General features: G+C 42.3%; 1 protein-coding gene across 1 annotated transcript in view; it reads right to left on the bottom strand.

The window, feature by feature from the left end:
- Positions 1-897: 897 nt before the first annotated feature.
- The window catches only part of cacng2a (calcium channel, voltage-dependent, gamma subunit 2a), a 70,042-nt gene continuing 43,158 nt past the window's right edge, over positions 898-27,781 (bottom strand). The window contains exons 2-4 of the mRNA XM_078270121.1: positions 25,063-25,146; positions 4,111-4,251; positions 898-3,154 (exon numbers count right to left, since the gene is read on the bottom strand). Of these exons, the coding sequence (XP_078126247.1) occupies positions 2,619-3,154; positions 4,111-4,251; positions 25,063-25,146 (761 nt within the window). The 3' untranslated portion in view covers positions 898-2,618. The remainder of the gene's footprint in view (positions 3,155-4,110; positions 4,252-25,062; positions 25,147-27,781) is intronic.

The raw sequence follows: 27,781 nt of genomic DNA, 5'->3' as shown, positions 1-27,781 counted from the left end.
AGGCAAATAACATTGTACGTGACTACACACACCCCGTGGCATCACATTTTAAACTACTGCCATCTATGCGTCGTTTCTGCCTACCCCTTCTGACCAAGAACAGATCCAAATTCTCTTTCGTACCACAAGCCATAAAAGCCTTAAATCATTCAAAATAAGCTAGTCGTCCAGCTGGCCTGATCATACCCAAGGGTGTATAGTGAATTGTAGTGTGTGATGTATATTCTTCATGTTATGTCTGTCGGTGTCTGATGTAAAGACTATTTGTTTGTATCATATGTCTGATGTCTTGTCATAAAGTGCCTTGCGATTGTGCCGCAAACCCAACTGCCCCATGGAGACAATAAAGTTATCTAAAGTTTAAGTTAAGAGGCAACTCCCAACAATGTGACTATATGAACTCATTTTTGTCCCCACAACATGATTAATACAAGTCCACACACATACTATCCCATATGTCTTTTATGGTCCCAAGGGATAAGAATAAAATAACACATTTTTATTACACACACACACACACACACACACACACACACACACACAAAATTATATTTTGAGGGCCAAAGGTCATGCCTGACCTCGGGAACAGACATTACACTCTTAACTCAACATCAACTTACTTGATTTTTCCAGAGCTATTAGCCGCATCTCATGGTCTTCATCAGCAAATGGAGTTAGTTGTGTGTGTGGAGGAGTTGTCATCACGTGATCTACAGTAGGTGTGAAATTTTGATCACAAAACAGTTGAAAGACAATACAGTTGAAGGACAAAACAAAAAAAAGATGAAAGCTCTTAAAAAGCAAGTAAGTGAACATTGAGTTCAGATTAATTTGTCAAAATTCAGTTTATTTCTTCTGATGAGACACTGGGTTCGCTCATCTTTTTCGGGCCTCTTAAAATCCTTCAAATGAAACAATCTGAGACTAAAACGTGTTCATAACCTGTGATGGACATTGCTTCATTTTAAGGGCACTCTATTCTACAGCTTACCATAAAGACAAATAGTATACTTTCAAGCCCAATTTAGTTTTTTTTTAGCTGTCTGTGAAATGGAAACAACATTGCAGATATGATGATGTGACAGACAGACAAGTGTTAATACTGATAACAAGGTGTTATAAGGTAAAGTGTTAGAGACACGCAGGAAACATGGTGATTTGTTCCCCCTAGGGTTCGTATTTTATTCATCAGGACTTGATGCATCCAAGTATAGGATAATTCGGTTTTGGCACCTTTTTAAAGATTTCATTTTCAATTTGAACAACACATTAAAAATCAAAAGAAACAAAGAAATGACTAAGGCTGTGTGAGTTTTTAAAAATAAAATACATACATACATATATTTATATATTTATAAAGAAATCAACCAAACCATTTAAAAAAGCAGTTTTGTTCAATGTAGATTGTTTGGTTTGTCTCACAAAAGCAATAAGATAAAATATACTAAATAAATAAAAAAGAAAACATAAGAAAAATACACATGAAAACATTAATACGTTAAACTTTAGCGTCTTTGCTTTTTTTCCCCCTTATAATTCTTAACCTTTAAAACTTAAGTTTCTCAAGAGCAGATTTGCTGTAATTTTATAGCATGCATTTAATTTCTGAAATTGTGAGTCACTTAGCTTCTCTTGTACTATTTCATATTTAACTTGTTTTTATTTTTGTGTTTGGCGTCCTCTTCTTTTCCTTCCCCTCTGCTCCTTCCTTTTTATTTTGTAGAAGTCGTGTTTGGAGTCTTTGTGAACTTTGACCCCCTTTGTTGGCTCTTTCTGTTAAGGGGTTCAACTCTCCCGTTACGACCCCCCAGAAAAGAAAGCGAACAGGGACTGAGAAAAAGACGAGAAGGTTCTGTTAAAAGAATAGATATTATTCTACTGTTGACTGTCTGCATCTGCCTTTGGTGGCGTCAGCCGCCGTGTACTGCTGCCACCTAAAGCACCTTCTCTTGTTCTCAACCTTCAAACGAACAGATACTAAAAGAGTCTTTTCTCATACCAACAGCACTTGGTTTAGTTAACTTGGTTTTTCTTCTTTTTTGCTTCGGTAAAGTCTGTAACTCTTGATTATTAACGTAATAATTTATTTATAAAAGTAATAGAGATTACAGATTGGGCTAATTCTTACTGAATCCCAAACTGTAACAATTCACAGTTTTAATGCAAAAAAAATGAGTCTATAAATAAAAGAGGTGTGAATCTGAGTGGTGGGCCTGCTGAGGGGGAGCTTGACCTGTTGCTCCAACCAAAATTGCGGGGCAAAACTGTCAAACCAAAGGGCTATGAAATCATGAAATCTATTATCTCATAAATGCCCAGATTCTCCCACCCTGCCTTTCAGTGCCCCAGACCTCATAAACAAACCCTGCTCAAAAAATGACAGATCTCACTCTCTCAGGACACCCTGACCCATTCTCACTGTTCTGCTATTCAATCCAGGAACACAGCAGACTTGTTGAAACTCTCTCAACAATGGTAATGGAAAAGTCATGCAGCTGAACAAAAAGAACAAATGTCTATAAACATGGAAATCCATCGTCTCCTGGGACGTACTGCGCCCACAGGGGTTCCCCTGTCTCCTGGTCTCCGCCGGGCTGCCCTGGCCTGTGTTGAATCCCTCATACTGGCGTAGTGCGCCGGTTGGCTGTGTTGGTCTGGCTCGAGTCTTTCAGGTCCTTCTGGATGCAGTTGTGGACTTGCAGGAAGCCGTGGTCCCTCTCAGAGTTGTAGGTGGTGGTGGGCGTGCCGGAGGACTTGAGGGTGTCCCGGGGCAGCGTGTACATGGAGATCTCCGTGGATGGCAGCGCGCTGAAGCCCTTGAGGCCCACCGGCGAGGTGTCACGGGAGTGGGACGGGTCTGTGGAGCGGGAGGAGGAGCGCGAGCGACGTCTGTATCGGTAGCGATAGCTGGGGATTCGTGTTATGGCCGAGCCTTGGAGGTAGTCGGCTGCGCGCGCCCCTATTCGGAGCTGTCGATGGCGGTCGATGAACATGTGCACAGCCAAAACGCCCACCATCTCAGCCATGATGAAGGAGAGGGCACCAAAGTAGAAGGACCAGCCGTAAGAGTAGCTGTTCTTCTTCGAGTCGCTTTTCGAAGGGTCCCCCGCGTTGGCTGATATGTACACGATGATCCCGATGATGTTGCTCAGGCCTGAAGGGTTGGGTGGTGCAGGATGGAGAGGGATGGGTTATGGGTAATGGGTTCGTGGGGAAAAGGATAAAGAAAACAAGACACAAAGTATCAGTCAGGATGAGCTCATAGGCCGAGTTATTCTTAGTGTATGCTTAACTTAATGCAGTATCATACCAAATATGTTCTGATTCATGCACTGTACACAGTGTACTAATCCTGTCCAACTCTCCATCCAACATGACTGATCTGAGACTCCTAATCCCCTTGCAGCGAGAAAAAAGGCGGCTTCCGTTCTTGATGCAGATCATTTGGGACAGTATATAACATAATCATCACATCCCATCATACATCCACATACAGTATATATACTTTGACTTGTTGGTTAAGTCACACATGGCGAAATGTTTGATCTAGGAAGATGGATCGTAGGGAAAGTGTGTCAGGGACACCGTATTTTTAGAGATGAGTCCCAATGGATGACTTTAGCCCAGCAACAAGATCAAGAGAAAAGAAAAGAGGACAAGATAAGGAAGAATAGAAGAAGTGACTTGTCGCTGCAGTACAAGAGACGACCGGTGCGTGGCCTTTTTAATTTATTGTTGTGATATAATGTTAATCACAAAAGAAGTGAGTAATGACAACTTTATGAAGGAATAGTTTGACATTAAAGGCTTTTATTGTAAAGCCACTGCTGGAATCAGTCATGGAAGTTAAAAAAGTATTTTTTTTAAGATTATGTATTTGTCATTTTTTTCCCTTTATTACATAGTTTGACAGTGAAGAGGTAGACAGGAAACTGGGGGAGAGCGAAAGGGGCAAGAAGCAACTACAGCAACAGCTGGAATCGAACCCGCAACGTTGCGGTTATGTGGGACACCACTTGGCTACCAAGGCACTACCGACCAGGAATTGTTCAATAAAACTGGTCAAATTCAAAGACACAAGAGGCGCTTTCAAGAGGTGGTTCGCCTCACCTGCAGACACAAAGAAGATTCCTGCGCTGAGGATGATGTTGTGACGTGACTTGTAGAACTCACTGGCAGCTATACACAGGCCTCCCATGAAGAGCAGGATGACACTGAGGATGGGGAAGATGCTGGAGGCTCGCACCGCACCTGCAAATCAGCGGAGGGCAGAAAAAAAGGGTGGAAGGAGTGCGACGGGAGAATGGGATGTAATTTTGGTGATGACAGCCAACAGGGGAACAACGAAAGAGGCGAAATGGCAGCGGGGAGTGCAGGGATGAAAGAAACGATGAGTGTAAAGAAACAAAGAGAGAAACGCACATTAGAATCCATTTCAGCATCTGCTCCTTGTGTGTGAGCACATCCTAATCAACACCCCATCAGGCCTGTGAAAGACTCCATCAACACTGTCTGGTGAGTGTGTATCCCCACAGTGAGCCTGTTACCCAACCTTATGTAATCACACTGCTTGACTCTCCCTCTCTCTCTCTCTCTCTCTCTCTCTCTCTCTCTCTCTCTCTCTCTCTCTCTCTCTCTCTCTCTGCAGACCACAGAGCTAACTGCCTGCTTTATGTAGCATTGTGTGAATGGCAGTCAACAGAAGTGCTACAAGGCTCTGGCATGTACTGTATATGAGTCGGGATTGTGGTGCAGAGGGATGTAGCCTGAAGCAAAACAGCGTCCTTGCCGCTAATTATCAAGAAGCAAAAAGGGGAAGAGGTACAGTATATGATGTTACTTTTGAGGTCAAGCCAGGGTCAGAAAAGAGCTGCGCCCTCAGGTGTCAGGTAAAATTAGAGTCATATTTGAGTTCAAGAAGCAGACAGTTGTTGGGAAACAATGAGTAAGTCTCCCCCAACTTGTCCATTTGTGTCAGTCACCTCCAGCCATCCTTTCATACTCTACCTCCCCTCCATCTCTCCCCCCTCTCTCCTGTTTAACATGCACACTTAAACTTTCATCAGGCTGGTTACATTTTCACCACTTCACCTCATCTCCCCACGTGGCTGCCGCCTCAGCACTTTCCCAGCTTCTCCCCAAAGTGCTGACGCCGGGCTGGGTGGCTCTGTGTTGAACTTGGCCGCCTGCACCTCCACAGGGACCCGCCGAGGCTCCTGGTGGCCCATCTGCCTGCCTACCTGCTGCCATTCATTGCCCACCCCGACCCCCTAACCCTTCTCTCTAACAAGGATTCACTTATCCTCTACTTATCCTCTACCCCGCCCCCACAATACCTTAAGGCTTTGTTGCACCCGGCTCGGTAGGCAAGCCACCCTTAGCCCACAGGCGGGCTGATAGGCAGCAGTCAACAGCTGCAGTGGAAGAGAGCGCCAAGCGGTGGCCATGGCTGGCTCATCGCTTACCTTCCACTGGGCTCTCAACAGCAACCACAGCGAGACCAGTGCCTGGTAAGGCTCTGTGAGCTGCTTCATACTGTATGTGCTATTGTGCTGCATGGATCTAAACATGAAGATGTTATTCACACAATTATTGTGTGTGTGTGTGTGTGTGTGTGTGTGTGTGTGTGTGTGTGTGTGTGTGTGTGCACACGTAAATACTAAACATTTTTTGTCTCCTATAATATCCCCTTTAAATAAAACCTGCTCCAGCCATGTTGTAATGTGAAATATGAAAATGAAATGAAAAAATGATTTTGGTTAAAATATTAAGTTGAGACGTGTTTTACAGTGATGAGAGAAACCGATTCTTTTTACAATATCGGTTCCTTTGAGTTGAATGTAAATCAAACCTTTTGAAATTTGATAGTAATTGCAAAATGTGCCGTCTTAAATATGGCAGTTTCTCAGTGACACTCTTCAATGCATTACCAGTCATCATGTACAACTTTACATAAGATAACATTTTAATACATTGATTCAGCATCCCATTTGAATGTAGGTAGGCTATGTAAGATCAGTACGATGTTACAGAAATGTGATTTGACTGCATCGAGACGATGACTGCACCACTGTGGCAGGCAGCGTGAGCAGTACCCTACGATAACCGCGAGTGCGTGGGCAGAATGAGTGCGACTCATAAGCATTAGGTACGTTCGACAGGCTGACCCGGTACATACACATACACACAAAAAGAGTCGTTCCAAAAGAGTTGTTTGTTCATTTTCGCCCATCACTAGTGTAAGACATTTAAAAACACTTTCCAACTTGACTGTAATGTCCCTTAACTTCCAACATCACACTCTAAATTGCATATTGGACCACGATTAGCTTCTTATGTGACTTCTTCAAATTGAATTGAATTGAAAAAATTCATCATGTGTTGTTTGGTAAGGATTTTGGTGTCCCATGATGATCTAAATGCTGGTTCAGAGGCACTTATAGCAATAAGGCAGCAGGGAAAGAAATATAGACATACATGACAGCTACAGAGATTCTTCTCATACTTACTGTACAGAAGGAAGCGTGAGGAGTTCACAGGTTTGTGTATATTCAGGTTCATGTGTGAAAATTGCACCCATTAAGAATGCAGACTATATATTCATTTTTGGGCATGATGTGAAATGGTCTTGAGGCTGGTGACATCAATCTATTTGTCCAACATTTGGTCCATCTACTGACCACATTGGCGTGAAATTTCATACGGTTCTTTGCGCTCCCTCCCTGAGGCAGAATACTAATGATTTCGGTCACCCTGTGACCTTTCCGCCTGTGCCACCATCAGGTCAAAACCTTTCACTTGGAATATCGTGCACAAGAAATAAAATCTAATGGAGAGATAAACATGATAAACATTTAGTGGACACAAACGGATAAATTGAAATGATACATTTTCATCCCAAACACTGTGTCATTAGAAATAAATAATCCATATGATCATTCTGTCCAACGATTTTGTAATGTGGGCTATAATAACCTATAAAAAATGGATTGTTTTATATTAATTTATCATCAATTCCTGATTTGATTTTCCGATTAGATATCAATTAATTGAATGCTTTATAACTATTACCATGACGCTTGTGGTCCTCCATACTTGTGTGGCTTTTTATTTAGTATTACTATTTAAATTACTAGTGTAATAATTATGATATAAATTAATTATTCTATCTTCACATTTGTGTGTTTTTGTGTATAAAACCTTTAAACTTGACTCAACAATACCGGCGGACTGATCCATCTGTTTTATCATAATGGGATGGAAGCTGAAGAACGTTTTGTATCACTAGCGAGCACCTTTAGCAATGTGTTTTTGACCCGACACCTTAATGTGTCTGCTCCCTGTCCCACCTGTGCTCATCATGTCATCATTCAGCATCATGATGTGCTTATCACTTTCTTCAACCTTGACGGAAACGGCCCCGGCGTCTGAGCTGCAATCTGTGTGATGAAGAAGACTTTAATGCCGTTATTCTCCGTCCTCCATCTTTCTGTCATCTGTCTGTCGCTGTCTGCTGCACACAGTCATCTTGCCGTCTTTGCCACCCAGCAAATCTTTTCTTTCACTCTTTTTTCTCTCTCCATCTCTCTTAATTCACACTCAGTCAAAGCACGAGACGATTTGAAATACAAAGTGTTGTTTCGTCCTACCCCTGTCCCCCACCTCTCACGTGTCTCCGTGCGCGACCAGAGGGGATTGTGGGGTTTAGTGTTACCAGTGAGGTTAGTTAATTAAATATTAAGTTGTCCTGAGAGTTGACCCTGCTCCTGTGTCCCTCTCTAAATGCATCACTCTTCCTAAACCCCAACCCACGTCTGTGCCTCCATCCCATCAACCCTGAAGATATTGACATGGTTGTTCACAGCACATTACCTGGGAGAAGGCACAGGGGTTCTTTTTCATCCATCAGCTTCATTTGCAGAGACAAAAGAGAAATAGAGGGCCCGACTAAATGTATTGATTGTTGACAAAGGGGCTGATCTCAAGGTGACACCAAAGTTTAAGAAACCTCAGAGAGGTTTTGTTGCAGTCAAATGCAGAGACAAAATGGTTTAAACTGTTTAAACTTTAACACTTGATCATGTGTCATTCCAGCTGTTTGACTTAGACCTGATTACAATTAGGGGATTTTGCCTTTTTATTTCACCAAGTTGCTGACCTTCACAGGCATAGTTTTATTCACTAAATCTGATCTCATTGTGGTCATAATTTAGCCCAAAAATAGTATTTGTAACGTGTTTAATTTTGTCCATTTTGGTCGAAATTAACAGTCTGTTTTAATTCCTAAAGTTGTTGCTAAGCCTTCACAATGTTACACAACCTCATGCTGTAGCCTACTTTGTGTAAATATGATCCATTACATGACGGCCACAAATATGAGAATAAGACTCTAGTGGAAAAATACCAGAATGTCCCTTTAAGTCAAACATGCAAAAAACTAAAACTGCCAAACCTACAAGAAAATAGTATTATTATTGCATGTATTATGTATTCGTTTTTTGTGAACTAATTGTTTAGATGCTGGATCATACTGCCATGAACGGTTAACACTAAATAACTCAATAGTGTCCCATGTTAGTCTAAACTCTTATTTTCCTCCCAATGAGCTATCTGTGGAAACACTGAGCAGTAAAAGGTGGTCACCCTTAAAAAAGCACAATATATAAAAATACTACTGCAGACTATTAACAATATGAAATTATATGAAGATCATATAGCAGCATCCACCTTATAAAGCCCATATTATTTGAACCCTTCTCAAAAACCGTGTTAAATCCAAAGATAAGAACTCAGTGTGGCAGCTGGTCTCTGCAGAACGAGTGCCTCAGGTTTGGAGAGCTTCTGAGAAATCTTGAAAGCAGTGATGAGTTCTTGTGATGTCGGAGCTTTCCGGGGCAAAAGGATCCAACTCATTTGCATGGCTTCGAGGATCGGCTGGCCCGCAGTGCTTCTCCGGTCCGATGCATTCTCTGTATTAACATCCATGTTTTAGCAGCACATTTACGCCCTGCTACACCCTGTAACGCCCTGCAGTGCCCTGCTACGCCATGAACTACTATAACTACTATTTCTAGTCATATTCCATTATCTTTATTGTGACTGTTATTGCCACTGTTCATCATACCCCCAACCGGCACCGTCAGACACCGCCTACCAAGAGCCTGGGTCTGTCTGAGATTTCTCCCTAAAAGGGAATTTTTCCTCGCCACTAAATGCTTGCTCTTGGGGGAATTACTGGAATTGTTGGGTCTTTCTAAATTATAAGTGTGGTCTAGACCTACTCTGTCTGTAAAGTGTCTTGAGATAACTCAAATAATTTCATACTATAAATCCAATTGCATTGAATTGAATTGAAAAAGTGCAGTGGCCTTCACAGTGACCTCCCAACATGCACTGTTCCTTCCCTGGGATCGGGTTTGCTGCCCCTTGGTTTATCTGACTGTGCTCTACCTGGCTACAGATTTTTCATTTCAGGATGCAACACTGAGTGTGTCTCGTAGCCATAGCTCGTAGCGCACGTATAGAGCTCAGACTGCCGGGTGTCTGAGGCTGCTTGTTGCCGGGCCGACGGTTGGAATTGTTGGACGAAGACGGGACAATAACTATGCCCCGAGGCAGTGAGGCTGTTTCTATCTGAGAGGCCACCTATTTAAAATCAATCCTTCCTCAACACATTCAGGAGGTTTCACATCTTCACTTCCCATCTTTTAAGGAGCAGCTGTCAGAGTTTTGGATCCTGCCTGGAGGGATGTTTAAGCATAGCAGCATCCCGGGGGGAGGCAGGCAGAGAGACTGACAGGCTGACAGATAGACAGGGAAGTCTCTGCTGTGGATGGGTTAGTGCAGAAACAGGTCCATGCTACTCTGTGTTTAACAGCCCTGCACAGAGACAAATATATTGATTTGTAGATATATCGAGCTGATGTAGACCTTTTATTAAACATCAGCTTTTGGCTTATAATGTCAGCCACCTCTGACAGATTGAAGGTGTTACAAAAACCTGCAATGAAACATGATTTATTTTCTGTGGTTTATTTGACTTGTTTTAGCAGCTCATGACAACTTTAATGCTAAATTAAATGAATGATAACGCCAATTAAACGAGGAGCATCTCACTGCAGCCTGCGCGAAGCCATCCAAGTCAGTCTTTGCCTACGTCACTCCCCATACGCTCGAACGGACCAAGACGGTAGCGAAGCTGATATAGCCTCTTGTTTCACATTAAGTGATGTAGGCTAAACACAAATTGATTTCATTGAAATTCATTTGATTTCCGATTTTGAAACGAAAAGAGTGGTTCGGGAATAACGTAAGACTGCTCCAGTGAAAGCCTTGTTTTCATGAACTTTTGGGGTTAGCTGCTAATTAGCTCGGAAGCTAACATCTAATGGCAGAAGGTTGCTAATTAGCCAATGCTAAAAAGTATGGAAGTAATAGTTTCCCCTGCTTTCTTTCAATATTCCTCGGTATTTGTCTCTTGGTGTAGTTTGCTAACATGCTCGTAGACATGTAAATTAACTGTTCGCGTGCTAGCTAGCTAAATCAACGGTCAACACCTTTTTATATTGCAACGTGAAAGCTCAGGCTGCGTTAGCTTCAGCTAAGCCACAGCAGAAACTTGCACTGCCCCGTTAAAATGCAACTTCAACCCTCGGATATAACGGTAATCACGTAGTGATTTTACTGTATAGACATCTGTATCTGTGTTCGACCTTTTGAAATACTTAAATTAGGTGTGTTACTGTGCAGGTCACTGAGTGAAGCCGAATATCTGAGGAGCAGGAACCCTTTGCAGGTGTTTTGGATTAATTAGCTGATTAGAGTGGGACACTTTGAGCCTACAATATTGAACCTTTTCACAATATTAACATTTTCTGAGGGTTTTCATAAACTGTAAACCATAATCATCAAAATTATAACAAATACAGGCTTGAAATATCTCTTTGCATGTAATATATTAGTTTTACCTTTTATAAAAAAGTACACTGGACCAATTACATTAACTACATGAAAACTTCACTGTTGCGTGAAATGTCGTTAGTGTTTAGCCTACATCATCAGTTTCTATCTAATGTGAAACAAGAGGCTATATCAGCTTTGCGATCAGGCCGTCTTTTTAAAAAAAAATGTATTATACAGATACATAAACACATTGAAAACATTTAATTCATACATACATACACGAAAAAGGGGCGCATGACATTTACATTAAAGAGGTGTTAATTGTAAATGTTCAGAGTCCAGATGGCTTTCTTATTTGTCAGTCGTTTTAAAGTTTCACAATATAAGTTTCAAAATTGGTGAATATTAGGTTTTCTTTCAGATCATTTACATTTATGGATATAAAATTTTCAAATAAAATTAAAAGATTCAAAATGAAAACATGGCATTTATCCAAATAGTTTCCTTCATAGTAAAAAATGCTACCAGGCTGTCTTGGTCCGTTCAAGCGTATGGGGAGTGACGTAAGCAAAGAAAAATGTCTGACTTTGATGTGGGCGGGGCTTGACATCAAGCCCCGCCTTCCCGCAGGCTGCAGCAAAATACACTTGAATTAAACGCTCAAATATAAACAGAAGCCTGCATTAACTTGATAATTTGATTTTTTTTTATGCCTGTGATACATTAATAAACACAGGGCATTTGTGCTTCTCTTAGTATGCAACTTAATAAATACAAAAATCATTGTAAAAGAATACAAAACAAGGTCATTTATGGGCCCATTTTTGGCAAAATATATCTTTTAGTATTTAGTAAGTATTCAGATACTTTCCTGAAGTAAAAGTACCAATACAACACTGCAGAAATACTCCATAAAGTTAAGTCCTTAAGTAAAATGCATTACAACTGTATTTATGGTGCGTCTTTTGAAAACAAGATGGTACATCTCAAGGGATTATTCCTAATGAAGAATGTCCAACAACTTTGGGGATATTCATTAACTGTAGCCTACATGTTACAACTTGACAGCGTGTAGAGAAAGGTGAGCGCCCATTATCTCAGCCAGGATGACATAAGTATATTAGAGCTACTGGGACGGCTACAGTCCTGAGAAAGAGTTGTGGCAACACTCCTGTGTGTTAAAACACTATCAGTCTCTGGCTGCTAGAAAACAACAACCCCATCCAAATGAAAGCTTTGACCTCGGTGCTAATAGCTAATGACAGCGGCGACCTCCGCAGCGTCTTGTGTTTCTGAAGCCCTCGCCTCGGCCCACATGAAAGGATGCTCCAGGGAGCCCTGTGATTAGCACTTAGGTCTGCGTTTTGATTTGGGTCGAGGTCGCGAACACAGAGAGCAGTGCATCTTCTGTTTCTTCCCCCCATGACACCCACATTCATGTGACACCCAATTAAAGAGTGTTTCTGGGTCTGAACACCAGCTCTGCACTGGGCTGGTTACATATTACACCATGTTTCAACATGTAGAGCTAATGCGAATCATCGGTCTTCGCTAAGCCCATTTTCCGAGCTGCGATTGTCCGATCTTAGCTAGGCAACTGTAACACAGCAAGGCCTGTCAAGCACTGAAACGTGTGTATGAGGCTTAAATAATAGAGATACTCGGTATCTCAAGAGTTTGGAGGGTGGTGTCTTTTATTTAGCCCTTTCAAAATCAAAAAATACATGAGCAAAAGTGAAATTAACACCCGCCCACGCTCCAAATGTGGGGAATTGTGCCATTGGTGGGTGAAACTGTCAATCTACCTGTCACAATGGCGGGTAGCCAATGAGAATTGAGAACTGCTTGCGTTACTTCCAAAGGCAAGGGGGATGCTATTAGCCAACTAAGTACCTTATTTTGTGGGGTTACAGGTTACGTTAGAAAAATACCTATTTAGGACTGGAACATCCGCTGTATGGGAGCTAAGATGCTACCACTAAACACTCCTCACTCCCACATCCAGCCACTCCCTCCCGCCCTGCAGTGACCCCTTTCCCTCCAGTCCCAGATCACGCCCACTTGCTCACCTGTTCCCACTTTCCTCATCAGCCCTGCACATATTTAACCAGCCCCAGATCATCAAAGATGCTTTGTCGTGTTTTGTCTTTGCCATCTAGCCGCTGAAACCTGAAGTGTGTGACCTGATGGTTTTGAGCCTCTGCCTGATGTTTTTGGAATTTGGATTTCCCACCTGCCTGCATTTGTTTACCTTTCTGGTTCGGCCCCTCCTACATCATTAATCTGTAAGCTTATGTACCTCCAGTTTTTACAATATATCACTGAACTGTATCAGTCTGCCTGCATTGACTGCATTTGGGTCCTTTCTCTGCTGCCCCGTTTACACCAGCCGTGACACTTCATTTCCAACTCCAGCTAAACTTATGTTGGATTTACTGCATATGTGTCACGCTAGAGTGGAAAGCTTGACAGGCAGCGTCAGTTAAATCTAACTTCACACATCTTTTTACTGACAGAATATAGTTTAGTTACATTTATAGTATAAATACCAGGAAGGTGCATCAAAGTTCAACTCAAATGAGACTGAATCTTTGAAGGCAAAGAAAAACAAAATTGCATCTTTTCTCCAACTCTTAACTGATTTCTAGTCCTACTGTTTGCCTCGTGATGATTGGCACTTTCTATTTACCACCACTATCACTGGCTGTTTTCCTGTCCGTAGCCAAAATAAGAACTGGCACACAAGTTTACCCAGATGGGAGGAAATCTCATTTACTTTGATTTTATTGAGCAAGAACACTGAATATTGTCAGTATTTGGTTTCCCCGATCCGTCACATACACATGTAGGAATAGGCGAGGAGTTACCCCTGAGGAAGTAAGAGATGACGGGAGAATGAAAGTCAGAATGTAAATTTAAAGTTATGGCTTCACCAGTAATGATTTAGGTGCGTCCTATTAAAGGGGAGAGTATTTTGTGATTTATTTAGATCACCTTTCTGTTGATCAGTTTGAAAAAAGGCACATTAAATCCTCTGTAAACTAACGAGGAATGTCACAATACAATACAGTGATGAGGTTACTTTTTCACTTATAGTTTGATTTTCCTACAAATTAAACAAACATTATATAAAGTGTTAATTAGTGAGCTTTAGAGGTGCTCGTAGGTGGATTTGTGTTTACTTCTGGACAGAGCCAGGCTAGCGGTTTCCCCCGGTTTCTAGTCTTTCTGCTAAACTAAGCTAACATGCTACTGGCAGTCGATTCATATTTCCCGTACAGATAGTGTGGTGATAGAGTGGTATCGATCTTTTCATCTAACTATTGACAAGAATGTCCATCCATCCATCCATCTTCATCCGCTTATCCGGGGTCGGGTCGCGGGGTAGCAGCTCCAGCAGGGGACCCCAAACTTCCCTTTCCGGGCCACATTAACTCAGCTCCGACTGGGGATCCCCGAGGCGTTCCCAGGCCAGGTTAGAGATATAATCCCTCCACCTAGTCCCGTCTCCCCCGAGGCCTCTCCCAGCTGGACGTGCCTGGAACACCTCCCTAGGGAAGCTCAGGGCATCCTTACCAGATGCCCGAAACCACCTCAACTGGCTCCTTTCGACGCAGCAGAGCAGCGGCTCCCATCTCGAGCTCCTCACGGATAACTGAGCTTCTCACCCTATCTCTAAGGGAGACGCCAGCTACCCTCCTGAGGAAACCCATTTCTCGGCCGCTTGTACCCCTGGATCTTGTTCTTTCGGTCATGACCCAGCCTTCATGACCATAGGTGAGGGTAGGAACAAAACTGACCGATAGATTGAGAGCTTTGCCTTCTGGCTCAGCTCTCTTTTCGTCACAACGGTGCGATAATTGACAAGAATGTGAATAAGTGAAACATTGAGTAACACTGTCTGCATTTTGGCTTTTTCTGCAGCTCTGTACAGTACGACAGCACAGGCGGTGTCTCGCTCCGCCTGGCCTTGTTGGTGGCTGCACCGGGGTAGGAGGAGCTGAGTGACGGGAGCCGGTTTGCCCCGCCCCGAGCCCGGACCTGTTGCTCCCAGAGACACAGGGTTATAGCAGATACTGTGTGTACTGTATTGACTGGCATGGCTGCAGCTCAGGCTGGTGTCTTCAGCGCTGGCTGACAAACAACTTAATGAGACTCAGTACCAATGCAGGCCGCGTGGCTGGGTTTCTGCAGCAGCTTGTCCTCCTCAACGCCACTGTGGCTTCACTCATGCAACCTGAGTAACATTATGGTAAATAATCTGAATATTTAAATCATGCACTGCAACCGAGACTCGTGCTGTTGCTTTAATTTCCCAGAACACCAGGAAACAAACGCACAAGGGAGCAGAAGAGTCAATCCACCAATGGGTGAAGTAGTACTGATCTTTTTACTTATACTTACTGTAAGTACAACTGTCAATACTACAGTGTAGAGATACTGTTACAAAAACTTTAATAAAAAAACTTTATAAGCATCAATGAAAGTACCAAAAGTAAAGTACTCATAATGCAGATTGGCCCATTTCAGAAAGCACTATTATTGGATTATGATTATTGATGCATTATACGTTTCATCACTTTATTGTTGAGCTCATTTTAACTACTTCATAAACAAGCTGGTATCTTAGTTGATTTATATTTTGCATAATCTAAATCTGCAAAGTAACTATAATCAAAAAAAAAAATATATATATATATATATTTTTTTTATATAATATTTCCCTCTGAGAAGTCGAAGTATGAAATGCCATATAATGGAAATACTCAAGTAAGATACAAGTACCTTAAAACTGAGTACAGTACTTGAGTAAATTAGTGGAATTGTTTTATGGAATAAATGACATAGGCCATATTATAAAATAATAATAATCAGAAACAGTTGATTATCCTATCGAATATCTTTAAGGGATCTCTAAGATAACATTGTATTTAACCAAAACTTTGTTTATCCACATATCTCAAATGGTATTAGAGCAGATGGAGCTGTAGTGATAGTGTGAACGGGAAACACAAGACAAGATACTAATAATATATAAGTGTTAAGTTAGCCTAAATCAAGACCACAAGTTACTAAATCGTCCACTGGATTTTACTTTTTTTTTTTTTTTTCCATGACACCTCCAGAGCTCTGTGGATCTTTGCTTTCTATTAGAATGAAAGAAAATACAAGGTCACATTTGAACCCATTTTTGGCAAACTATAGCTTGTGCCCCATCTTTTTATATTCCACTGACATCCATAAACATAACTTAGTACATGTGCACAAATAGTGACACCCCACACACACACAATGTTCCGTACATGTGAGTAAACATGGACACTATCCTATTTACAAAGCCGTCTCTCTGCACCCTCCATCCTTCCCTCTCTGTCTTTCTTACTTACTTTCTCTCCCTCTCTCTTTCATTGACAGGACTGAGAGGAAATTAGCATTGGCTCTTAATCAGCCTCCCCCAGCCCAGAATGTGCTGATGTGCAGGACAGGGTCATGCTAATCAGGTGCCTCAGCTCCCAGGCACATTGATTTAATACTACAAACGCTTATTAATCCCCTCCACGCCTCATCCTCCTCTTCCTCAATACTGAGCCCTTGCATCGTCCTCGTCCTGATCAAGAGGCTTGTTGCCCCTCGACCCCAACTCTCCCCCCTCCCAACTTTCCCTCCTATCAACCCTGGCATCAAACATCCACAAAACACCGTGGGAGAGGCTGCCGAGTGTGTTGAAATGTGTGAATTGGTGTGCATAAACAAAGGAAATTAGCTTTGGTGGCTAAATTCAAAATTTGCGAGAATGCTTACGCAGCGTTCAGCTTGCATCTAAAAGCTTATGTGTCCTGACAACACACCGCGCAGGCAGAATGCAATTTGACTTTGAATTGATTAGAAAAGAAATGCAAAGTCCCACTAGCTGGCATTTAACATGAGTGAGAGCCAAGATGTTCAGATTTGACATTTTTAAGACACTTTTGGGAATTCATTAACAAGTAATTTTGTGTCTCATTGTTTGTATTTACACTCATTTATGTTGTCTTGATTATTTTGTTCTGGCAGTTTCTTTGTTAGTCATGTCTTTTATCCATTTCCCATAACTTCTAATGGATACCCACTCATTTATATGCTTAAAAAAAATCCGATCAGATTTATATAGTAAAACTAATAGCATTATGGTGATATTGGATTTGAACTGTGTAAATGTAGCTGGAACGACTTAATTCAACATAAAATGAATCTTTCAAACTATTTTGATAATATGTTAATCATTTAAGTAACTAAGTACACTTACTCAAGTACTGTACTGTACTGTGCCAGTCAGACTTTTACTTTACTTGAAAGTTTCAATTTTATATTTCTACTGCACTACATCTCAGAGGTAAATATTGTACTGTACTTTGTACTGTACTCCACTCCATTTGTCTGACAGCTTTAGTTCCTTTCAGAGGACCGTTTTTCATGCCCTTCCTGTCCAGTGAAAACCACAGATCTCCAGATGTGTTGATGTTGAATGTTTGCGATAAACTGAAGGACGAAGTGTTCTTTTTTTGTGTTGAGAAAATTCTCCTACTTTTTAAGCTAAATAGTCTTTAAAAAAGCCTCTTGGATCAGCGGGAAAATGCATTGTCACAAAGCTGGAAACAGGGCTGTTTTTCTGACACCATGAACAGTTGACTTTTTAGAGATACGTGGTTCTCACAGGACAGCTACGCTACAAACATATGATGATCTCATAGAATATGATGCACTGCTGTAGATTAAACCACCCAACAGTATATTAAGGAGTTAAAATTAGCACAACCTTAAACATCTACAGCAGTAAAATGCAACATACACATTAATGCAGCAGTAATGTTAATCCATCAGAGTAAAACACTAACAGGGACTGTTTTACTGTGCAATGAGTACTTTTACTTTTAATATTTTCAAAGTGTGGTATTAGTATTTTTACTTAAGTAAAGGATTTGAATACTTTTTCCAACACTGGATGTACATGGATGATCCCTGCACATACACAGAGCTACACCATCAGAGCCCTGTAGTCCTCCCACTGAGTACTGTTCTGTGACAACACACACACACACACACACACACACACACAGGTCAGTGGAACACGGTTGGCGCGCACGGAAATCTCTTCACATGACAGGTTCGCTCAGACAATTAAAGTTCCCTCCACAGAACACACTTCAATTACTGTAATTACCCTCCACTCCTCTGCTGATGTCCCCACAGATCACGCCGGAACTTCTGCATGACAGCCAGAGCCATGCGTGGCCAACATCACACGTCAGTGAACGCCACACTGAGCGACATTAGCACAGGTTTTATCTTTTGGATACACCAATATAACGATTATGGAAAACTGATTAACACGATTGTTCTGCTCAACATGCTCTTAAAGCATACATCAAACTAGACTCAGAAATAAAAAATATGAAGGTTGGATGTGGACAAAATAAATGATAATGGTAATTTCTATTCCCTGATAATGATATGTCATTGTAAAAAACTGAAGTCATACAGTTTTTGTCCCATTGAATCAATGTTTGAGAAACAAAAACTGAATCATTTTCAAAAAATATATTAAGACCCTCCCAGTGACAGAATGGTGAAATTAAATAATTGAATTTTAGTAATCATTTATTTACATGGGAATTGCGATTTCTGAGTATGAAACGTCCCTGTCATAATACACTTATGTGAAAGATACTAACCAATGTTGGTACCTACTCAACAATGCATCATGTACATGTTTACATTGATCAAAACACACTGCATGTATCTCCCCGTGAAACATTTGCAAAGCCATATATATATTTGAAATCGTGCACTGTTTACATCCATGTCTGCGATAGCTAACAGTCTTCTTCTTCACTGGCTTTGTTGGCATATTGGTACATTCGTTGGTGTGTTAAGGCCAGCAACTAACAATCTGTGAAATAGCTCGATACAAAACAAAACGGGGACCCTCGCATAAAACATTACTCCATAGTGCTCCTAGTGCTAGTGCTCAAAAACGAGGGTACCTTTAAGTGGATCGGTATCATCCTCCTATAGCAGCACACTCAACCACAAAGGGTTAAAAACAACAATTAGATATTGAATTGCACAAAAGTATTCTAATCATCTGCTACAGTGCAGACAAACCAGGACTGAATCAAAATCTGTGACCTAGAAATATGCACACAAAGCACATTTCCATGATGTATCTCATACAGACGTGTACGGCAGTTGTTTTTTCTTTATGCAACACTAAAACTATTCTTATTTTTATATTTTTGCACAAACGGTCAAAGCTGACTCTCTACTGCTTCATGTTTGGAGAATAAAATGGACACAAGCATATCATTTGCCATTTTCCTTCACAGCGGTGGGGATTTTCAGGGTGTTACATCTGATGAATAAATGTAAAAACTGATCTGAGAGGGTGCGGCCATCTTTTGATGATGCTCCAGTGACCGTTGAACACTGCATATAATTCTATAATCTTGCTTTAGTATGAGGACACACACTCTCTCACCTCTGTGCTTTACAAGCTGCGCCGTCTCTCTATATTCCCCGTTAACAAGATATAAAGTTATAGTGCTAGCACTCACTCGGTCAACCAGGACAAAAAATTATTGGCTTTTAATTTATTGGCCCATGTCTGTGTGCTGTGTTTTTATGTATCAGTCGATATATTCCTTATTTGTTGCCTTGGATACCGCGTGAGGAACAGGATGCTCAATGTCACCGCTGTCAACTGACAGGGATAAACCTGATAAAGCAAACACAAGGGGCGCGGGCTGGATGTTAACATACCCCTCGTATACAAACGGCTACTAGAGACTCTGCAGTGGTCGGCCAGCCAGTGTTGCTGTCACCCCCTTGCTCTGCCCTACAAGACCGTGCATGTCCTGCCCCTGACCCATTGATTTTATTGGGCGCACCACAGCCAGTTCAGGCCAGTGTCCAGACTGCTGCGAGGCCTCGGGGTGACACAGGCTGTGACAGGCCTGCCCTTCTGTCACCAATGTCAGCGAATACTCTCAGATGAACGCCTGCAAACACCAGAGGCAGGGATTAACGCTGGCTCGGGGCAATAACATCCGGGAAAGTTCGTAAGAAAGTTAATTGAGTGGGTAAAAATGGCCCCAATACTGCATCAGAATGTAGTGCATACTTAAAAGTATGTTTATAGTATGGAAGTGGGACACACTGCAAGAGTGGGGGATTCTTTTCAGTGGGCTGCAGCGCTTTGTGATCTGACAACAAGCAAATATGCAGTCTGAAGCAGTAGAAAATGTTGTGGCCAGGAAAAATGCAAGCGCACCTTAATAAAAACCATTAAACAACAAGTTGCATTAAATGAACCAGCGGTTAAATGATTGAAGAGGTTCTGCACACAGTTTTTATTTTACAGCTGAAAAATCGATTAATCGTCTCAGTCATTTTTCAAGCAAAAATAGTGAAAACATGCCAAATATTCTCTGGTTCCTGCCTCTCAAAAATGGTTTAATATATTTGTTAAGTAAATATAGTTGGCATTTGGACTGTTGTTGGAACAAAACAAGTCATTTGAAGATGACACCTTGGACTCAGGGAAGTTGTGACTGCTGTTTGACATTTTATAGACTCAACAATTCTTTATAGCCTATAATGAAAATAATCAGAAGTTGCAGCCCTAGGGCAGCAACTAACAATTATTATCTATCAATAAATCTGCTTTATAGTATGGGTAATTTTCTCAACTCATTGTTTGGTCTATAAAATCTCACAAAAAATGTCCACCACAATTTTCTAAAGCAAAAGGTGAATGAATGCAGTCCAAAATCGTAAGATATTTCAGTTATTCTCACATAAATCAAAGAAAAGCAGCTGGAACCAGAAAAATGACGAACGATTATTAGATTACCGAAATAGTTCTTTTTGTTGCTATTATTTTTCGATCCACTGACAATAGCGACAATGATGATGTATGCACCAGCATGCATCCATGGCAGTCAGACACACACCCCTCCTCCCCTCACATGATCCTCCTCTCTATATTACAGTGAATTGATGTCTTTCAGTTGAGCATTAGTAGCTTGCATAACTGGGCGTTTTCTTCCCCTCTTTCTTCTCTCTCAGCTGCTTAGCGCCCAGTAGAGCAGTGGATGATGTGAGCTCCAACACGGCATGATCTAAAAACCCACTGGCGCTTTAGTGTGCCTCAGCTGGCTTATATAATACTGTGTGGATGTGCAAACTGCCTTGCTATTTGGAGAGCACACGGAACAGACACACAAACAAGGAGAAGCTACAGATATGTGTGTGTGTGTGTGTGTGTGTGTGTGTGTGTGTGTGTCAGCATAAGGACAGCAGATCAAAGTGTGTGTGTTTGATGAAGTGGGGGTGCATGTTTAGCAGAATATAGTCAGATTTGTGTGTTTTCCGCTCAGCACCAAATATCCCCCTCCTCCTCTCTACGCTCTTTGATGACATCACCAGTGTGTCCCCTCGATTTTGGACTGGCGAACTCCCCAGTGAGGTCACTTCAGGTGAAGGGCCTGGCGGAAGTGACCTCACCGGGGAGCTCGCCAGTCCAAAAAAGTTCTGTTGCATAACTAACCCCCCCTCTCCCTCTCCTGCATGTGAGAGCAGAGGCAGATTTTCCCTGTCTTTGGCCACCCAGAGGCGCCGTGTAACTCCTCATTATGGAAATACCAGGTGTGTGTGTGTCCATGAAATGGAAATGGCCAGATATAAAAATACATCACAGGGGTTTAATATGGAGACACCCACCAAGATGTCCTGTGTGACCCTTTTTCAACAGCTTAGTGGATCGTCAGGTCTCTCTTTCAGTCCAACAGGAACTGCACAACTCCTGACATGAAATATTCCGGGTGTGATGGTGAAGAGAGGCAGAGTGTGAGAGACAGCAATCGAGAGAGGCCTGACCTATATAAGAAGGAGGCTGAAATATTTATGGATGTGAGTGTCCTAATTGGCAAGCCACTGGGAGCACTGCGGCCTTCTCCTCCAATCACAGCCTAGGAAGAGGTTAAAACACACACACACACACACACACACAGATGAGCGTCGGTGGTCCGAGTGAGACCTTTACCCCGTGACCCTGTCATCCCCAGCCTGAGAGACCGCTCTTTCTAAAGAGAGATCTCCCTTCGCCAGAACTCTGGCACTGTTAGAATCATTACCAGAGCTGTTATCATAACCGTCCTCTCTGGCACATATGGACGGGAACAACCGCTCAGAGCACTAAGTCAAACACAGCCTAATTGGCTGGGCTTAATCTCCAGCACTGTCACGCAGTGCTCGGCTCTCTGAGAGGCCTCAATAACTGTCCCCACTGATGGAGACGAGGAGACGGACACTTTCTGACTTCTAGTTTCAAACAACTGCAGGCTGCAGCAGGAGGGAGGGTACCACATACCACATCTAGGGTCAACAGGGACTAAAGTTGGCAACTAATGTGGCATTTTATCAAATATAGCAAACAAAATGTAATCAATTTCACATGATTGATACGCATTACTTTAAAAAAAAAGTACATCCGAATAAAGGTATACTACTGTACATGTGCGAAAGTGGTATAAAGCCTTTAGTTTCTCCAGAGGGAGCTGTTTGATGCCTGATAAATGTCCGCAAGTGATGTCACTTGAGTCAGTGTTGGTTCAGACTGAAGACTACAAGTTTTAAAATGAAAAACAAATCTGTTGGTGTGGAGGTAGAAAGAAGTGAGACCCTTGTAGCTGCTTCTCATCTCTGCTGCAGGCTAGAGGCTCCAGGCCACATTAGCTGCTGCTACGTAACTGTCAGTGGTTGAGTTGCATTATGGGTAATGTAGGCGGCAAGTTTTGTCAAGGAAGAAGAATGTGTGGAATGGAAAAGATGATATCTCTGACTGTTCCGCATCGATTTTGATAGTTTTCCCCTAACTGCCCTTAAACAACTCAAAAGCGTCTACACATGTTCCATAATGTATTTAACACATGTAGAAATAGAAAATGAGACATTGTGGTTTAAAAAGCAGCCAGTCTACGTGTGATCCTCACAGTGAAGACGAGGAGTTCACACACACCTCCAACTCTCAACAAAACCAGGAATTATTGAATGCATGTTAGGCTAACATTAGCAAGCCCGCTAAGAACACACATGGAATTAAGACACATTTTGGAGTATCATTTCTCCTATTCTGTCCAAGCTAACTTGTTCGGCATCAGTCTCTCCACTGAACACAGGCCAGATTTATATGAATCCAGCATCAAACTCCCAGTAAAACAGCGAACAAGCCGAGCCCACAAACTGTTACTGGGATTAGCAACTGCAATGTAATGATTAGAGATGCACCGATAGACCGGCCGGTGACCGGAATTGGCCGGTTTTCACGTGCTCGGCCATGACCGGCGACCGGCAGGTCAGTCTGACATATGCCGATTTCATGCCGGTCAATGCTACAATTAACTGACAACATAAGTTATACGTGTTACCTTTTTCAAGGACGCACGCACACACGGACGCGACAGCAAAATCTCTTTTTCCTTTCTCTCAACTTTTCCGCCGTGTGTCGCGCGTACCTGCTCGTGGTGTGAAGCGCGTGCCCGCGCTATTCTCGCACATGTAGGGAACCTCATGAATTAACCAGCAACATGTCAGCTGTTTGGAAATTCTTCAGCGTGTGTGCAGAAGATAACAAGTTTGCAATATGCAACACCTGCAAGGAAAAAGTAGGGCGTGGAGGGAGGACACCAAAAACCAAAATCCCATTTTTTTTGTTGGATATTGGATGTGAAAAGAAGGAAATGGTTCTAACATTGCACTTTAGATGTGTGTGACTTTCCCACACCAGGAGTAATTTATATAGTTCTATTTTATAGTGATCCATTATCTGTTCAAAAAATGTTCTATTAAAGAAAAGATAGAAAAGTGGTTAGAAAAAATTAAATCGGAATCGGCTGTAATCGGTATCGGCTGGCCTAACTCAAAGAAAATCGGAAATCGGAATCGGCCTAGAAAGTTGTAATCGGTGGATCTCTAGTAATGATTGTAATCCCTTACACTGCTACTGTGTTACATGTGTCTGTGTAAACAATGCTTTTCCAATGCAGTGATGCTCTCCAAAAAAGTTTCTCTATCAAAGCTGTTTTAACAGATTGCCTCACAACAAAGAATCGTCCAAATAGACGTCCAAATTGAAAAAAAGAAAATCCTCCTGATATGACCAGAGCAGCAAAACTGCAACATTTCAGTTATTGTCCTTCCACAATTACAACTGAATTCAAATCTGCTAAACTAAAAATAGATTGATTGATTTAGTGTGTACAAAACAAGCACATAAAAAGCTATTTAAGGTATTTATAACTGGTTACTTTCTGTATTACAGTAAGTGACACAACAGCAGAGCAGAGCTGTAACCATAGAACATTTTTTGAACTTGCTTCTGTTGCTACACTGTGACGGTGACCATAGAAACGGCTGTCTTTAGCATCAGTTGGCTACACTGTAGCAGAGCGGTAACTAAGCAACATAAGCACATGTAAGATTACCATTCATTCTAACCAGTAATGAAACATGTCGGCTCTATGACTATATTAAAAGCATTATTGGATAAAACCTTTTTTTTATTTATTTTAGCACAAGATGTTTAACTCGTTGAGTCTGTAATTCACGAATAACACATTCATTGGCCAATCAGAAGAGAGTATTGAGCTCACGAAACTAACAGTACATCATGATAGCAGGCAAATGAGTTCGACAAGCATCTCTGTCTTGCTTGCACAAAGGGAAAGAAAGCAGAAATCAATGGGCTGTGTTTACAGGGTACACAGCCGACTGTAACACTGCACATTATGCTACACACAGCCAAGCAGTAAAAACAGACGAGCTGCTTGGCAGGACTCAGTCTGGCCGGCCTCGTGCTCAAAGCAGGCAGAGACAGCAGTGACACATGGGCCAAGAGCAGTTACTGGCACCGCGCTCCAGTCTGAGACAGAGTAAAAAGTGGGACAGATTTTAAAAATATTCAGAGTAGGCTATATGTCCAGAGAACATGGCGGGGTTGGGGGGGGGGAGAAAAAAGCCTGATGTGATCTATCATGGTCAAACATTTGAGCAGCAAAATACAATCAATCTTATGTGCCAACAGGATTTCTCTGTGTGAAAATAGGGAGACGAGATACTCACGTAAGAAGTACTCAGATGGGTCCGCTTCGTAATCTGTTTCCTCAGGAAAGTGGTCTATCTGTTTACACATCCCTTTGAAGTTTCCTGTTGGGGAAAAACAGAACGAGGGTTCAGTGGAGTTGTTACAAGAAGACAAACCTGTTTTAGTGTCAAACCAGAGGACCATTTTCTCTGGCCACAGCTCTCTCACACAGACCAGAAGATGCTCTTCAGAAAGCAGACCTGAGCTCCAGGCCTCTCCAGCAGCAGGTGGCGGCTTGTAAACACGAGCAGCGCAGCTGGTGCGACCTGGAGCCGCTCCAACTGCTCTGCACAGGGAACCTCATCTCTTAATGCTCGTTCATTTGGCTGACACCTCGTCGTCCAGCTACTCTGTCCATCCAGGAAGCAGCATGCCGGCTTCCCTCTCCCTCCCACTTCCTCCTGTCTGCTCTCCTCTATTTGCAGCCTCTCTGCGGAGTTTTGGCATTGATGAGGTCACTCAAGGTGCCGTGGCGGGGGAGGCGCCCATAAGGCGGCCATTACGGCGAGCTGCTGCTGCAGTGAGGAGGCAGATGCCTGGGCGTTTGATTGGACTAGATTAGCGTTTCATTAAGTTCTTCATCTCCTCTCCCTCCAGTGTCCCTCTAATTAGGTGAACAGGTGTTGGTTGCCATGGTGCCAGGTGTTGCAGAGGAGGTTTTGGCAGTGAGGCATGATGGGCACAGCAGGTTGCGATTATTACTGTGTGAACGGCCCACATGCAGCGGAAAGAGAGGGGACCCCCCCGGTGATGACCACTCAGACATTAGAGAGCGTGTCACCTGGAAAAAACAAGCCATCAAAGCGTCCTCGATCTGCTCTCCCACCCGCGTACAGTATTTGTGTCGGAGCTACCTGCCGGTCGACTGACTCAGCTCAGGATAAATGTATTTCAACGTTTGTTTTGATTGTCTCAAAGTTGTCAAAATTGTCTCATAATACTCGCCTACCTGCTAGCGTGGCACGCCCTCATACTCTGCTTCTGACTGGCTAGTAGTCCTTACCTAGCTACTGCACATGTGCGACTCCCAACAAAGATTGAATAGAAGTGAGATGTCTCACTCTGTAGCTAAAACAGAGAGCTCAACACACAGGGTGAAAAGAGGAGCTGCAGCAATGTGTGATACGACAAAAATATGGTGTTTTTTGAAAATGAAACAGTGTAAACCTATTCTGATATAACCTCTAAATACAATTATGAACCTGAAAATGAGCATAATATGAGCACTTTTTACAATCTACTTCTGTTGGATATATTGTCAAACCTCTAATGATGTAAAACCATGATGGAAATATGACATTTCTGTTTGTTTCATATATTAATGTGAGGAAGGTTACAGCCTCTTCATCGCTCCACACCGATCCGATCTTTTTAGTGGAAACTTGAGTGATGTTCAAAGGCTCCATTTTGTAAAAAGGGAGATTTCCATGTATTTATCTATTTTAAAGCAGGTCTAGGTGCTATATAAATACTTAGTGGCGAGTGTGGGAACCTCTGCATGAAAAATCCTTAATAGACACAATGAAATGTACCTACTGTGTGTGTCCACTCCTTTCTCCCAATGTCTTTAGCTCTGGCCCACAGTTACATTTTTTTGTTGGATTTTCATCAACAGGTTCTTTGGCAATGAGGACAAGAGAAAAGGAGCGATAAAAATAGAGGAAAGCAGGGAGAAAAACAATGTAACGGGAAGAAGGAGGAGGGATAAATATATGAAGGGCATGGAACAGAGAGGTTTTGAAGGGCAGATAGAGTGGGAGGTGGAATACATCAAGTTTGAGTGTCACAGTTTAGGCCTCAGTAATTGCTGAGCCATGGAAAAACCCTCCAGAGTTTAACGGACCTGCACAGTTTTGAACTAGCTTTGAAACACGACAAAAGCTTTCAGCGGCTGACTGGAGATTAGAGAATTGGGCTCGTTTCAATCAGCTGGAAGGTGATCTCTGTTAACTAGCGCGGTGGCATGAATCTCAAAGTAATCCTCCGAAGCTTTGGTGGAGATGCTCGGCAGCTAACTGTAGCACTTTCAGATGTGAGCTAGTGCATACTGTAGGTGTAACCCCGCCACCTCCTGCAACTACTCCCCCAGACTTCTGCTGAAAATAACAATATGTTCCTCTTCAACTTGCCTGCTTAAATAAGCTCTAGATAAGTTGTATTTCCATGGGAGGAGAACACACTTGTGCCGCCTCTCAGAGCATATTTCACTGAAAGATGACTTGTGTTTACATACAACTACATTGCATGCTCCCAGTGGAGCTGCCTGAGCAAACTAGCAGCAGCAGCAACCCACAGAGCACCATGTGTGTGTCTTAACAACGTTATCAAGTGGGTGTAAGATTTGGTTTGCAGCTGGCCGTCCCATCCACAGTTGTAATAGCAGCTGTGGAGAGTGGCCTATTGGGGGAACCACTTCAATTAGCGTGCTGAAAGATTTATGTGACACTTAACTGCTCCAAACGGTCCTTTTCTTGTAAGACATGTAAACTCAAGCAGGCTGGTAAATGTTTTATAATGGCATTTTCATTTCAGAAACCTCCCCACGTGAGTGTGAGCGCAGAGCCGAGGCGTGGAGAGAGAGCCCACAGCGGGTTCCGGAAGTAAAAATACAATACAATTTCTCCATTGACAAATTGGAGTATAAGCCATGAAATCGTAACCGTCGATGGTAGACTTAAAACCAGCATGCCGACATGA

The sequence above is a fragment of the Sander vitreus genome, chromosome 15, assembly GCF_031162955.1.
Source record: "Sander vitreus isolate 19-12246 chromosome 15, sanVit1, whole genome shotgun sequence".
NCBI classification, from domain to species: domain Eukaryota; kingdom Metazoa; phylum Chordata; class Actinopteri; order Perciformes; family Percidae; genus Sander; species Sander vitreus.
The sequence above is the reverse complement of the archived record's forward strand: the minus strand, read 5'-3'. Positions and strand labels throughout refer to the sequence as shown.